General features: G+C 44.4%; 1 protein-coding gene across 1 annotated transcript in view; it reads left to right on the top strand.

Moving 5' to 3' along the window:
* The window catches only part of LOC137385020 (C-type lectin BjL-like), a 37,521-nt gene extending 24,946 nt beyond the window's left edge, over positions 1 to 12,575 (top strand). Inside the window, exon 5 of the mRNA XM_068059760.1 lies at positions 12,463 to 12,575. Coding sequence (XP_067915861.1) covers positions 12,463 to 12,527 — 65 coding nt within the window. The 3' untranslated portion in view covers positions 12,528 to 12,575. The remainder of the gene's footprint in view (positions 1 to 12,462) is intronic.
* The last annotated feature ends 4,206 nt before the right edge of the window (positions 12,576 to 16,781 follow it).

Here is a 16,781-nt window from a genome sequence, read left to right as displayed (position 1 = left end):
GAGTTGCCTCACTGTAGGACAAAGTATAAATCGGGAAATAATGGAGGTGTGTAAGAAGGGTGCTACAATTGTCATGGGTGATTTTAATCTGCATATTGACTGGACAAATCAGAACGGCAGAGGTAACACGGAAGACGATTTTGTAAAGTGCATCAGAGAGTCGGGATTAATGGATCTTTTTCAGTTTGGAAAGCCGTAACTAGTGGGGTGCCACAAGAATCGGTCCTAGGGCCTCAACTATTTAGTATCTATATTAATGACTTGGAGGAGGGAGCAGAGTGTGATATATCCAAATTTGCTGACAATACAAAAATAGGTGGGAGGGCCTGTTGTGATGAGGACATAAGGAATCTGCAAGGGGATATAGATAGGTTGAGTGACTGGGCAAAAACTTGGCAGATGGAGTTTAATGTAGGAAAGTATGAGGTCATGCACTTTGGTAGAAGAATCAAAAGGCAGGCTATTATTTAAATGGAGAGAGACTCCAAAAAAGTGCAGCACAGAGGGATCTGGACGTTCTTGTGCATGAAACACAAAAAGTTAGCATGCAGGTGCAGAAAGTAATGAAGAAGGCAAATGGAATTTTGAACTTTCTTGCTAGGGGGTTGGAGTTTAAAAATAGGAAAGTCTTGTTACAACTGTACAGGGTGTTGGTGAAGCCGCACCTGGAGTACTGTGTACAGTTTTGGTCCCGATGTTTAAGAAAGGATATACTAGCATTGGAGGCAGTTCAAAAGAGATTCACTAGACTGATTCTTGGGATGAAGGGGTTGACTTATCAACAACAGGTTAGGCCTTTATTCTTTAGAGTTTAGAAGAATGAGGGGTGATCTTATTGAAACATACAAGATTCTGAGAGATAGATGTTGAGAAGATGTTTCCACTAGTGGGGGAATCTCGAAGTAGGGGCCATAGTAACAGAAAATAAGGAGGCACGCATTTAAAACTGAGATGCAAAGTAATTTTTTCTCTCAGAGGGTGGTAAATGTCTGGAATTCTCTACCCCAGAGGGTTGTGGAGGCTAGATCACTGAAAGTATTTAAAGAGGAGGTAGATAGATTTTTGAAATATTGGGGAGTTGAGGGCTATGAGGAGCTGGTACGAAAGAGGAGTTGAGGTCTGGGGCAGATCAGCCTTGATCTTATTGAATGACGGGGCAGGCTTGAAGGGCCGAATGGCCTACTCCTGCTCCTATTTCTTATGTTATGGTCTAATGTTCTGTGAAAAAGAAAATCTGTACAAAGCCCTATAGTTATAAAAAAGCAGGATCATTAAGTCAATGACTTTCAGATATCCAGCTGTAGATTGGAAGGCGTTGGACAGAGTGTCTGAACATAAAATGTTCCAACAGCGGATGGAACTGTGTTTCCTGGATCAAGAAGTGAGTGAACCAGAGAATAAACCACCAAATTTAAGATTGCACTGGGAAATGAGGGTTTGCAATGGATCAACACATCAGGATTGTCAGCTGAATATCAGAAAGACCCTAGAAAGCTATGGATATTTCTGGAGCAACACTGAAGGTAAAGGTAAATTTCTGAGTACATGGGCTTGAGCTTATGACTTACCGGCAAAGGCAAGATGGTTCCATTGACTAGTTTGTTACAAAGCACCAAGACAAAGCTCAAGAATGCCGACTTTGCAGATGTTGAATTGTCAGAATGGGTTACAAAGCTAGTAATCATACCTACCCCACTATAGGCCTTTCAAAAAGACCTGCCAGAATAAAAAAAAAGGGCACACCATAGATGCACTACTCAATGATGGAAGGAAATTTGAAGCCATCATGGCTGGACACCAACAGTTACAAGTGTTGGGGGCAACTATGACAATTGGTATGGTAACCAAGGCTCAGAAGTCTGCTAAGCCTTGAGCCCTGCCAGGGCGGCACAGTGGCGCAGTGGTTAGCACCGCAGCCTCACAGCTCCAGTGACCCGGGTTCAATTCTGGGTACTGCCTGTGTGGAGTTTGCAAGTTCTCCCTGTGTCTGCGTGGGTTTCCTCCGGGTGCTCCGGTTTCCTCCCACTTGCCAAAGACTTGCAGGTTGATAGGTCATAGCAAATTGGCCATTATAAATTGCCCCTAGTGTAGGTAGGTGGTAGGGAAATATAGGGACAGGTGGGGATGTGGTAGGAATATGGAATTAGTGTAGGATTAGTATAAATGGGTGGTTGATGGTCGGCACAGACTCGGTAGGCCGAAGGGCCTGTTTCAGTGCTGTATCTCTAAACTAAAACTAAACTAAACAAATGTGGTCTGAGCCACCCAACGCACAGTTGTCTGGCATACCAGGACTGACGCAAAGCTTGTGGCATGCAAGAACATTGGACAAGGCAGTGCAGAAGGCCCGAGCTCCGATATTGCACACAGAAATGGTGGCAGATCACATGCAGAGAGAATGTCTGCATGACAGGAGGGCAGATGCAACACACAACGAAAGCCCAAGCAAGTGCATCAGTTTAGCAGAGAGACAGATTGCGTGGAGGACATGGATGAATAGTGCACTTGTGCGAACAGTGAGCAAGCATTTCACATAATTAATTTGGATCAGCATGTGAATGCTATTATGCAAATGGAGGCATTTGACATAATCAGGATTATATGTCCACAGGAGAGTGACAAGCATAAGCTCAGAGTGAAAATTGACACTGGAGCAAGTGCAAACATTCTACCCATCCATCGACTGAAGGACATGTACTTAAAGAAATGGGAATTTGTGGTATGACCCACCACAGCTAGACTGACTGTCTCCAATCAAATGCATTGGAATGATAATCTTACAGTGCAGCGATGGGAGCTCCGAATGACTACCACAAATGCTTTATATTGTAGACACAACTAGACCAGATGTTGTAGGACTTCCATTATGCTGAGATTTACGAATTGTCACAATAGATGAAGTCAGTAACGCACCAAAGATAGCAGAAAATATCCAGGTCAAGTGTATGGAGTTGGTCCAAGTAAAGGATTATACAAAGGCTTGGAGTGTTTACTCAAAGAGGCAAATTGACTGAAAACCTCTCCTCTGACTTCAGTTCATTGCAGCAAGTACCCGGAGGCCAGAGGGATTGCCAGTGATTGGTAATGTTACCACTCATCATTTTTCTAAGCTTTCTAAACAAGGGAAGATGAAGACATCTTATGACAGGCAAATAGGACCAGAATTGGCTCAATTGTGAATAGGCCAGAAGGCCAGAGTCCTCAATCATGTACTGGGAACTTGGTATCCCTCAGAGGTTGCGAGGATATGCGACCAACCCAGATCATACGAAGTCCCAACACTCAGTGGTGCAATTCTCAGACAGAACTGAAGTCAACTCAGAGAGCTGTATGACAACATTACATGTGACAATCATGTGGCATTGCGGATACTTTCAAAGACAAAGTTTGAAGATGAATGTACAGAGGCAACGAGCACAAAGGAAGAGCATGCTAACCTGAGATCCGAGTCACCGGAGTTTTTTTTTAGAACATTACAGCGCAGTACAGGCCCTTCGGCCCTCGATGTTGCGCCGACCTGTGAAACCATCTGACCTGCACTATTCCATTTCCATCCATATGTCTATCCAATGACCACTTAAATGCCCTTAAAGTTGGCAAGTCTACTACTGTTGCAGGCAGGGAGTTCCACGCCCCTACTACTCTCTGCGTAAAGAAACTACCTCTGACATCTGTCCTATATCTTTCACCCCTCAACTTAAAGCTATGTCCCCTCGTGTTTGCCATCATCATCCGAGGAAAAAGACTCTCACTATCCACCCTATCTAACCCTCTGATTATCTTGTATGTCTCTATTAAGTCACCTCTCCTCCTCCTTCTCTCTAACGAAAACAACCCCAAGTCCCTCAGCCTTTCCTCGTAAGACCTTCCCTCCATACCAGGCAACATCCTAGTAAATCTCCTCTGCACCCTTTCCAAAGCTTCCACATCCTTCCTATAATGCGGTGACCAGAACTGCACGCAATACTCAAGGTGCGGCCTCACCAGAGTTTTGTACAGCTGCATCATGACCTCGTGGCTCCGAAACTCGATCCCCCTACTAATAAAAGCTAACACACCATATGCCTTCTTAACAGCCCTATTAACCTAGGTAGCAACTTTCAGGGATTTATGTACCTGGACACCAAGATCTCTCTGCTCATCTACACTACCAAGAATCTTCCCATTAGCCCAGTACTCTGCATTGCTGTTACTCCTTCCAAAGTGAATTAGCTCACACTTTTCCGCATTAAACTCCATTTGCCATCTCTCAGCCCAGCTCTGCAGCCTATCTATGTCCCTCTGTACCCTACAACACCCTTCGACACTATCCACAACTCCACTGACCTTCGTGCCATCCGCAAATTTACTAACCCACCCTTCTACACCCTCATCCAGGTCATTTATAAAAATGACAAACAGCAGTGGCCCCAAAACAGAACCTTGCGGTACACCACTAGTAACTAAACTCCAGGATGAACATTTGCCATCAACCACCACCCTCTGTCTTCTTTCAGCTAGCCAATTTCTGATCCAAAGCTCTAAATCACCTTCAACCCCATACTTCCGTATTTTCTGCAATAGCCTACCGTGGGGAACCTTATCAAACGCCTTACTGAAATCCAAATACACCACATCCACAGCTTTACCCTCATCCACCTGTTTGGTCACCTTCTCGAAAAACTCAATAAGGTTTGTGAGGCACGACCTACCTTTCACAAAACCGTGCTGACTATCGCAAATGAACTTATTCTTTTCAAGATGATTATAAATCCTATCTCTTATAACCTTTTCCAACATTTTACCCACAACCGAAGTAAGGCTCACAGGTCTATAATTACCAGGGCTGTCTCTACTGCCCTTCTTGAACAAGGGGACAACATTTGCTATCCTCCAGTCTTCCGGCACTACTCCTGTCGACAATGACGACATAAAGATGAATAATAACGGCTCTGCAATCTCCTCCCTAGCTTCCCAGGGAATCCTAGGATAAATCCCATCTGGCCCAGGGGACTTATCTATTTTCACACTTTCCAAAATTGCTAACACCTCCTCCTTGTGAATCTCAATCCCATCTAGCCTAGTAGGCTGTATCTCAGTAATCTCCTCGGCAACATTTTCTTTCTCTACTGTAAATACTGACGAAAAATATTCATTTAACGCTTCCCCTATCTCCTCTGATTCCACACACAACTTCCCACTACTATCCTTGATTGGCCCTAATCTAACTCTAGTCATTCTTTTATTCCTGATGTACCTATAGAAAGCCTTAGGGTTTTCCCTGATCCTATGACTTCTCGTGTCCTCTCCTTGCTCTTCTTAGCCCTCCCTTTAGATTCTTCCTGGCTAGCTTATAACTCTCAAGCGCCCTAACTGAGCCTTCACGCCTCATCCTAACATAAGCCGCCTTCTTCCTCTTGACAAGCGCTTCAACTTCTTTAGTAAACCACGGCTCCCTCGCTCGACAACTTCCTCCCTGCCTGACAGGTACATACTTATCAAGGACACGCATTAGCTGCTCCTTGAATAAGCTCCACATTTCGTTTGTGCCCATCCCCTGCAGTTTCCTTCCCCATCCTACACATCCTAAATCTTGCCTAATCGCGTCATAATTTCCTTTCCCCCAGCTATAATTCTTGCCCTGCGGTATATACCTGTCCCTGCCCATCGCTAAGGTAAACCTAACCGAATTGTGATCACTATCACCAAAGTGCTCACCTACATCTAAATCTAACACCTGGCCGGGTTCATTACCCAGTACAAAATCCAATGTGGCATCGCCCCTGGTTGACCTGTCAACATACTGTGTCAGAAAACCCTCCTGCACACACTGGACAAAAACAGACCCATCTAAAGTACTCGAACTATAGTATTTCCAGTCAATATTTGGAAAGTTAAAGTCCCCCATAACCACTACCCTGTTACTCTCGCTCCTGTCGAGAATCATCTTCGCTATCCTTTCCTTTACATCTCTGGAACTATTCGGAGGTCTATAGAAAACTCCCAACAGGGTGACCTCTCCTCTCCTGTTTCTAACCTCGGCCCATACTACCTCAGTAGACGAGTCCTCAAACGTCCTTTCTGCCGCTGTAATACTTTCCTTGATTAACAATGCCACACCCCCCCCTCTTTTACCCTCTTCTCTGTTCTTACTGAAACATCTAAATCCCGGAACCTGCTACATCCATTCCTGCCCCTGCTCTACCCATGTCTCTGAAATGGCCACAACATCAGGATCCCAGGTACCAACCCATGCTGCAAGCTCACCCACCTTATTCCGGATGCTCCTGGTGTTGAAGTAGACACACTTTAAACCAAGTTCTTGCTTGCCAGTGCACTCTTGTGTCCCTGTAACCTTATCCCCTACCTCACTACTCTCAACAGCCTGTACACTGGAACTACAATTTAGGTTCCCATTCCCCTGCTGATTTAGTTTAAACCCCCCCGGAAGAGCACTAACAAATCTCCCCCCCAGGATATTGGTACCCCTCTGGTTCAGGTGAAGACCATCCTGTTTGTAGAGGTCCCACCTACCCCAGAAAGAGCCCCAATTATCCAGGAAACCAAAACCCTCCCTCCTACACCATCCCTGCAGCCACGTGTTCAACTCCTCTCTCTCCCTATTCCTCTCTTCGCTAGCACGTGGCACGGGCAACAACCCAGAGATAACAACTCTGGTTGTTCTCGCTCTAAGCTTCCACCCGAGCTCCCTGAATTTCTGCCTTAAATCCCCATCTCTCTTCCTACCTATGTCGTTGGTGCCTATGTGGACCACGACTTGGGGCTGCTCCCCCTCCCCCTTAAGGATCCCAAAAACACGATCCGAGCCATCACGTACCCTGGCACCTGGGAGGCAACACACCAACCGTGAGTCTCTCTCGTTCCCACAGAACCTCCTATCTGTTCCCCTAACTATGGAGTCCCCAATGACTAATGCTCTGCTCCTCTTCCCCTTTCCTTTCTGAGCAACAGGGACAGACTCTGTGCCAGAGACCTGCACCCCATTGCTTACCCCTCGTAAGTCATCCCCCGCAACAGTATCCAAAACAGTATACCTGTTGTTGAGGGAAAAGGCCACAGGGGATCCCTGCACTGCCTGCTGGTTCCCTCTCCTTCCCCTGACGGTAACCCATCTACCTACTTCTTTTACCTGAGGTGTGACTGCCTCCCTATAACTCCTGTCAATAATCCCCTCCGCCTCCCGAATGATCCGAAGTTCATCCAGCTCCAGCTCCAGTTCCCTAACGCGGTCTGCGAGGAGCTGGAGTTGGGTGCACTTCCCGCAGATGCAGTCAGCAGGGACACTCTTGGCGACCCTTACCTCCCACATTCTGCAGGAGGAACATACAACTGCCTTAACCTCCATTCCCACTATTCTAGATTCCCAACAAATCTACTGAAAAACCAAAAAAAAAAAGTCAAAACTTGTTCGCTTAGCAATCCGACGGACTGAACTTTTTAAATAAAAGCTTACCTTATCAACACACCAGAGTCCTTTTTTTTTGGTTAGAGGAGGAGGGTGGGTGGGAGACACTACACGTGTAGTGTCTCGGGTACTGCCACTGCCCAAATAAATAGTTTTCCCTTACCCAGCAGTCCCCTGGTCCTCCGAAACAAAAGGGGATTAACTTGTAACTTACACTGAAATTGCTGTAAGTTCGCTCCGCACCGCCTTCTGTCCAAGCTGTTCCTCGCAAAAAGAAAATGATTTTAAAACTGCCCAAATAAATAGTTTTCCCTTACCCAGCAGTCCCCTGAGTCTCAGAGGAGTCATTAAGATGAGCTTGACTCTGGGAATTAGATTGCAATAACAACCTTGGGATGAATAAGCAAACCTCCTCTATGTTTTAGAGACTGTTAAACTTACTAATTTGCAAATAACATTTTGTTTTAATCATGTATAGTTAGTCTGAACCACAACATCATTGTACATATTGTACATATTGTCATGAACATGTGCTATGCTGAATGATGATTTTTTTAATCCATCAACTGGAAACCTGAATTTTTTTTTTAAAAGATGACTGCTAGCAGTTAAAATGGTCACTGAAATTTGCATCAAAATCCCCTACATTCCAATGTATCGAGAGGGAGTCAAATTATCTGGTCAGTCCCCTCCAGAACAATGACTTGGGAGTTTGGAGTGCATCATCTGGCTGGTCCCCATTAACAAGACATTTAAAGGTAAACACTTGGGACATTAAATTGGTGGAAATGAACTACTCAAAGGCAATCACTTGAACAATGGGCCCTTGATTGAGAGAGGGAATTCCTGGACATGAACTAGCTAAGTTGCAAGAGGAAATGCACACTGAGCCATTAGGTGACAGGCTCACCATCTGTGTGTTTTAAGTTGTCTTTTCTCTGCAGCAGACAAGCAACTAGACACTGATCAGAGGAGATCCAAGTGGGGCCCCTCTCTCTCTCTCTCTTTTCCCAGTCCACCTGGCAAGTTTTGAAGCCTGCCTGCTGGCCGTAGCCACCTAAGCTTATCACTATGGCAGACAGAGACCCCATGAAGGAATTCATCAACATCGTTGCTTCCAGGAGGACCACCGAACCTGCTGGCCACATCTACAAGCTGCTAGCCTCAGGACCACTGAGTTCAGGTGGTAGCCAGCTGAGTCACCAAATTCTACAGACTTACATGCCTTTTTATTGCACCAGACTCTAATCCAACCAATCTATCCTTCCCCACTCTGTAACCCATTTGTCTGTATGTGTGAGACCCTCGAAAGTGTGTGTGTGTGTGTGTGTAAGTTGGAGTGTAGTTTATTATTTTGCTTAGATCAGTTTCAGTTCAATAATCTTTCTCTGTGAAACTCAAGAAAACATGTCTGACTGGTTATTTTATGATCATAGCTTGTGAGTTGTTAAAGACTCTCTGAATTGGCAAGTACATTCACTTTCTAAAAGAAATAAACCTTGTTGCGGTCAAACAAGGAGGGGTACAAGAGGGTAGCCCTTTGACCCCTCCTCACCTGATCATAACAATATGTTTTTATCTTTGGAAAAAGGGAGATTTTGTGGGACAACCTTAAGAGCTGTAAGTGAAAGTCACCAGAAGAAGTGATGTCACAGCACACGTGACCAGTTAGTTTTGGGTGTAGCTCAACAGAACAAGACGTGTGTAGGTGTGCTCATGCAGTAACTGCTTGTGTGTATATATATATATATATATACTTACACACACACACATACATATATATATCTTCTAGTTAAGTTATAATTAAACCCATGTTTTCTTTAGATAATTCTTGTCGAACTGTGAAATCTTACAACAGTTTACATACCAAAGGAACAAATAGTATTACAGCTCTGACCATCATTTTTCAATTCTGTCTGGCTACAGGCATGATTCCAAAGGGCTGGAGGACAGTTATTGTTGCACCATTGTTTAAAAAGGGAGAAAGGGATAGGCTGAACAATTATAAGCCAGTCTAACCTCGCTGTTGGGAAAATTATTCAAAAAAATTCTGGGGGACAGGATAAATCTTCATTAAGAAAGACACGGATTAATCAAAGACAGCATGGATTTGTTAAGGGAAGGTCATGTCTGACTAACGTAATTATATTTTTTGTGGAGTTAACAAGATGGGTCGATGAGAGTAATGCATTTCATGTAGTCCATATGGATTTTAGCAAGGCTTTTGATAAAATCCCAAATGGCAGACTGGTCATGAAAGTAAAAGCCAATGGGATCCAAAGCAAAGTGGGAAGTTGAATCCAAAATTGGCTCAGAGGCAGGAAGCAAAGAGTAATGGTTGATGGGTATTTTAGTGATTGAAAGGCTGTTTTCAGTTGGGTTCCACAGGACTCAGTACTAGGTCCCTTGCTTTGTGTGGTATATATCAATGATTTGGACTTGAATATAGGGTATATGATTAGAAATTTGCAGACAATACAAAAATTGCCCATGTGGTTGATAATGAAGAAAGCTGTCGGCAGCAAGAAGATATCAATGGACTAGTCAGATGGATGGAACAGTGGCAAATGGAGTTCAATCCGATGAAGTGTGAGGTAATGCATTTGGGGAAGGCTAACAAGGCAAGGGAATACACTATGAATGGTAGGATACTGAGAAATGTAGAGGAACAGAGGGACCTTGGAGTGCATATCCACAGACCCCTGAAGGTTGCTGACAGGCAGATGAGGTGATCAAGAAGGCATACGCGATACTTGCCTTTATTAGCCGAGGCATAAAATATAAGAGCTGTGAGGGTTATGCTGGAACTGTATAAAATACTAGCTAGGCTACAGCTGGAGTACTGCATGCAGTTCTGTTCACCACAGTCTAGGAAAGGTATGGTTGCATGATAGATGGGACAGAGGAGATTCACGGGGGTGTTGCCTGGACTGGAGAATTTTAGTTATGCATAAAAATTGGATAGGCTATTTTTTTTCTTTGGAACAGATGAGGCTGAAGGGAGACCTGACTGAAGTGCATAAAATTATGAGGGGTCTAGATAGAGTGGATAGGAATGCCCTATTCCCATTGATTGAGGGGCCCACCATCAGGGGACATAGATTAAGCGGTCGGATGTTTAGAAGGGAATCAAAAGGAATTTGTTCACCCAAAGGGTGGTGTGGATCTGAAACTCACTGCCTGAAAAGTTGGTAGAGGCAGAAACCCTTATAACATTAAAAAGTAATTGGATGTTCACTTGAGTTGCTGTAACCAACAAGGCTACAGACCAAGAGCTGGAAAGTGGGATTAGGCTGAATGAATGCCAAATGGTCTCCTTCCTTGCTGTAAATTCCTATGATTCTATGATTTCAAAGATCTGGCAGGCACGATGGGTCAAATGGTTTCATTCTGTGCAGGGAGTTTCTATTCATTGATTCTAAGAATGACTGATGAGTTAATGAGATTCTAACTGGACTTATTGTAGTTGAGTTTTGGAGTTTTACAGGACTCCACTTCTTGCCCCTTTTGAAGCAGCATGCAGCCATTTTCAAGGTAAAGCTGTTTAATGGATGAACCTATACGGGTCATGCACTGTAAATAAAGGAACATACACTGGGTGTAACACTGCAGATAGAGGAATGTATGCTAGGTATAACATTTCAGATAGAAGAATGTATAGTGGGTCTAACATAGCAGGTAGAGGAACATATACTGGGTGTAACACTGCAGGTAGAGGAACGTACACTGTGTGTAACACTGCACATGGAGGAACATAAACTGGGTGTAACACTACACAGCGAGGAACATATACTGGGTGTAACACTGCAGAAAGAAGAATGTACACTGGGTGTAACACGGCAAATACAGGAACATACCATGGGTGTAACATTGCAGATAGAGGAATGTACACTGCGTGTAACACTGCACATGGAGGAACATAAACTGGGTGTAACACTACACAGCGGGGAACATATACTGGGTGTAACACTGCAGCTAGAAGAACATACACTGGGTGTAACACAGCAGGTAGAGGAACATACACTGAGTGTAACACTTCAGACAGAGCAATGTACAGTGGGTGTAACACTGCAGATAGAGGAACATATACTTGGTGTAACACTGCAGATAGAGGAACATATACTGGGTATAACCTTGCAGATAGCGGAACGTACACTGGATGTAACACTGCAGATAGCGGAATATACACTGGGTGTAACACTGCACATGGAGGAACATAAATTGGGTGTAACACTACACAGCGGGGAACATATACTGGGTGTAACACTGCAGATGGAGGAATGTACACTGGGTGTAACATGGAAAATAGAGGAACATACCATGGGTGTAACACTGCAGATAAAGGAATGTACACTGGATGTAACACTGCAGTTTCTCCCTCTGTTCAATTGTCCATCTCTGTGGATTCTGCAGTGACAAGGTTAAACCGAGACCAGCATTGTAACTGCCCCCATTTTATGAGCTGATCCTGACATGTCCCGGGCTGCAGCTGTGCTGTCAGTGGGCAGGACTCTGCTCTGTCTTTACACAACATTCCCAGAAAAATAGTCAACCTTCCTGTATCCAGCCCTAACTTTACTAATGCACCAACATCCCTCCCACTTTCCACAGAGGGTTCAATTACCAGATTTAAGATGATCGAATCCACACAGAGACATTCTAACTCTAATCAGACTTTGCTCCAATCGTGTGAAGTCTGTGCACTGGGGAAGGGGACTGTTTAACCCTGGGGGTGAGGCCTTGCTGTCCACCCCACACAGGGAAATCCAGCCCAGGGTGAGCTCAGCATCTCCAATCAGGAACTGTCCAAACCCCCACTGAATACTGTAAGGTTTTCAAATTTCAGTGACACATACTGAGTGCACACAGTAACAGAACAGGAAGTACCTCACTCTATTTACAAGGTGAACTCATGGGTTAAGAGACAGGTAAAGTTAATGGATCACAGACACTGACTCTCTCAAAATGGAAAGGATAAACCAATTAGAAAAATTGCTGCCTGATTCATTGATGAATTGTGTTGTGACATGTTGGATTGAATGTTTTTCTTTTTTTAGATGTTTGGAATGACCAGCCCTGTGATAACCAGAAACCTTTCATTTGTTCCTACACACTGCACTGAAGTTAGAAGAATCTGGCGATGCTCCACAGATCCTTTCCAGGAGTTGATTCAGTGTCTCGATTTGTTTGTAGCTGCAGTCACTGCCTGTGGTGACTGGACTGACTTAGTCTCTCAGTCAATAATAAATGTAATTGCATCTTGAGCTGTGTGTTTGCTGCTGTGTGGGTCTAGTTTATCACAGTCTTCCTGTCCCACTGTAGCTTCCGACCCACCTCTTCATTCAATACTGCATTGGGGAGAAAGTGACACAGACTTTGTAAAATGAACTTTCAATATTAGGTGGCATTTTGGTTTCAGCAAAACAATTTCAAAGAAATGAGATGAACTGAAAGAAATGAACTGGGAAATATTACTAAAAGGAACTTGTCAATGGAAATTGGAATTGTTTTAAACCTGCACTAATCTGTGCAACCGATAATCCTAAATCTGTGTCGCTGATAAACCTCAATCTGTATCCTGATCATCATTAGCTTGGGTCTCAGATGATCCTCAATCTGTTGCCCTGATAATGCTCAATGTGTGCCACTGATAATCCTGAACCTGTGCCCTTATAATCTTAATCTCAATCTCTGCACCTGAGTGCAAGAGGCAAGACTGATGCATTTCCTACTATCTTCAGTCCAAGTCAATGATCCACCTCTGTCTCTTCCTGAGGTCTTCACCATCCCAGATGCCAGTCTTCAGCAAATTTGATTCATTCCACATGGTTAGACCACACCTGGAGTACTGTGAGCAGTTCTGGCCCATGCGCCCCCCCGCACCCCGCCCACCTTAGGAAGGTTATATTAGCCTTGGAGGGAAGGCAGTGTACATTTACTTGAATGACTTCTGCATTCCACGTGTTACGATATGAGGACAGATTACACAAACTAGGATTGTATTCCCTAGAATAGGGAAGATTAAGGGGTAATTTGTTTAAAGTTTTCATGAAAGCAAGAGAGCAGATAGGGTTAATTGGCAGAAACTATTCCTGATAGTTGGGGAGTATAGGACAAAGGGACACAGTCCAAAAATTAGAGCCAGACCTTTCAGAAGTGTAATTAGGAAACAGTTCTACATGCAACAGGTTTGGAACTCTTTTCCTTCAACAGCAATTGATCTTAAAACTGAGATTGATAGATCTTTGTTAACCAAAGGTATTAAGGGACATGCAACAAAGGTGGGTATATGGAGTTAGGTCACAGATCAGCCATGATCTCAAGGAGCTAAATGGCCTACTCTTGTTCCTATGTTTCTATGTTCACTGCAGCAACTCGGCAAGACTTTTTCAACTGCATCTTCCAAACCCACGATCTTTACCACCTAAAGGAACAAAGGCAGCAGGCACGTGGAACACACCATCTACAGTTTTGCCTCCAGATCACTCACCATGCTGACATGGAAATGTATTGCTGTTACTTCATCATCGCTGAATCAAAATCCTGCAACTTGCTGCCATGCACTACAAAGACTTCAGCAGTTCAAGAAGATGGCTCACCACCACCTTCTCAAGTGCAATTAAAGATGGACGATAAATGCTGGTCTTACCAGCGATGCCCACATCCCATGAGAAAAAACCTCAATGTAAGACCTTAAAATCTTCATTCATGTTCCTGATAATTCTTCTACTCAAGGGGATGTTTGGTCTACTCCTGCTCCTATTTCTTATGTTCAAATGCATCAATTATAATTTTCAATCAGACTGATAACTTTCACTGTGTTGCCATGATAATCCTCAATCTGGGTCATTTACAGTCCTCAATCACTGTCTCTGATAATCCTCATTCTGTGTCTCTGATAATCTTCACTCTGTGTCCCTGATAATCCTCAATCTGTGTTTCTGATAATCCTCAATCTCTGTCTCTGATAATCCTCAATCTCTGTCTCTGATAATCCTCAATGTCTGTCTCTGATAATCCTAAATCTGTGTTTCTGATAATCCTCAATCTCTGTCTCTGATAATCCTCAATGTCTGTCTCTGATAATCCTAAATCTGTGTCTCTGATAATCCTCACTCTGTGTCACTGATAATCCTCACTCTGTGTCCTTGATAATCCTCGATCTGTTTCCCTAATAATCCTCACTCTGTGTTTCTGATAATCCTCACTCTGTGTCCCTGATAATCCTCAATCTGTTTCTTGGATAATCCTCAATTTGTGTTCTTGATTATCCTCAATGTGTGTCCCTCATTACCCACAGTTACTGTCTTGTCCTCAATTAACCCCTCTGTTAATCCACAATCTTTGACTTGATAATTCTCACTCTGTGTCTCTGATAATCCTCAGGCTGTATTCCTGATAATCTTCACATGTGGTCTCACCAAGGCCCTATATAATTTCAGTAAGACTTCTTGGCTGCAAAATTCAGCTCCCTATCACCCATAGTTTCAGTGCTACGGGTGCCCTTTTTCGTACAAAAATGGCATCTGTGCTGCTGCTGCACACTTTTGCCGTGGCCTGCAAAAAGCACCATCTTGTTGAGGGTGTTAGTCCGGGCATTTGGAGCATGCACCAGATGTATGCAGAGTAGGCAGATCATGACATCAGTGTATAACACTGATTTGATACTAATGCTGCTATTTTCAACCTTGCCGCTCTAACCAACACCCCCTCTTACACTCACCTAGCTGAACTTTCTAATTGTTCTATTTGAGTTTGTGGAAGTGCTTAGTGTTTTGAGGAGTTGGGTAAAGTTGGTGAAATTGACAGGGAGTGGTTGCTATATGTGGAGAAGGCCTTGGTTGTGACTGCAAGGTTTCTGGGCACACCATTTGCTCCCAGACATGGGTGCTATAGTTGCAGATACCCTGGGGCAGCAACATGAGAGAGAGATGGAGCAGAGGCAGCAAAGCAGATGTTGAGCTGCTTGCAGAGGGAGGCGGAGGAAGAGGGGAAGGGTTCTCAGCAGGAGGCTTTATCCAGCTAAGGTCTCTCAGGAGTACATCTCTTATCTTCATCTAACTTAGCACCTGTGTCTGTGTCGCCTGTGCTTTTCGAAGGAGGTGCTCACAGATCTCTCCCACCTCTTGGAATCAAACCTGCAGCCTTAGAGCAGAACAAGGTTGGCGCTGCCAATAGCTGTGAATGTGACCGTGGCCCTGAATTTCTTCACATCAGGATACTTCCAGCTGGCTAGAGCAGGTAACATATAAAACATTTCCCAGTTTTCTGTCTATTGCTGCAGCAGAGAGGTGACAGAGCTCTTTATACCAGGAGAGGGGAGATCATTGTGTTCTGTCTGACCAGAGAGAAGCAGATGGAGTGTGCACATAGATTTGCTAGGGTAGCAGGATTCCCATGGTGCAGGGTGCCTCCAACTGAACACATGTTGCTTTGCAGGTGCTGATTCTTAATATGAGATGTACCAAAACCACAAGGGTTACCGTTCTTTGGATGTGCAATTGGTGTGCGACCACCCTCAGCATGTCATGCTGGTGAATACCCACTGGTCATGATGCTTTTGTTTTGCACTAGTGCACTGTTTCCTCAATCTTTCAGCAACTACATCAAACCAGAGGATGGCTGCTGGGCATCAAGGGCTATCCACTTTAAACTTGGCTCATGACTTCACTCCAAAAGCCAATGTGTACAATGAGAGCCATGCTGCCACAAGAAACATCATATAGTAATGAGATGCTGAAGCAATGGTTTCAATGTCTCAACTGTTTTGGAGGAGTCCTCCAGTACTCGATGGTGCGGGGGTGGGGGGTGGGTGGTGGTGGTGTTGTCCTGATTCTTGGTGGTCCACTGTATCCTCTATACCTTGGCCATCCTGAGGGCACAGCCCTTGCCACAGCAAACACCTCAGAAGGCTGAGGAGGAGGAAGAGGAGGAGGAAGGGTGGAGGCTGCTACCACATCTAAGCTCAGTTTGGTAGTCTATGGTTGCCTCATTCAACTCCGGTTCCAGTGAACACAAATCCAAATCACCAGTGTACAGCAGTCCCACATAGTACCATTCCTCTTATATGCACCTCTTGGTCATAATGCTGAAATAAAAGTCACAGAGCAACCATTCCCTACCAGCTTTATCAAACAGAACATCCAATATTCTATATAAAAGTCAACTATTCACCCTTGGGCATTCCTTTTGTGCCTGTCTTGCTGATGTCCTTGCCAGGCTTAGTACTCCTATGTAGTGATACCCCACTATCCAGCATGGCTCGCGGAAGGCTGCTGGCTTTCACTGAGGGAGAATGTAGATGACCCTGCAGGATGTCCTCGAGCAGTTCTGGGGCTAGAATCTCTACCTTTGGACCGCACCATCTCGGCATCGG

This window comes from Heterodontus francisci, chromosome 27, assembly GCF_036365525.1.
Source record: "Heterodontus francisci isolate sHetFra1 chromosome 27, sHetFra1.hap1, whole genome shotgun sequence".
Lineage (NCBI taxonomy): Eukaryota > Metazoa > Chordata > Chondrichthyes > Heterodontiformes > Heterodontidae > Heterodontus > Heterodontus francisci.
The sequence above is the reverse complement of the archived record's forward strand: the minus strand, read 5'-3'. Positions and strand labels throughout refer to the sequence as shown.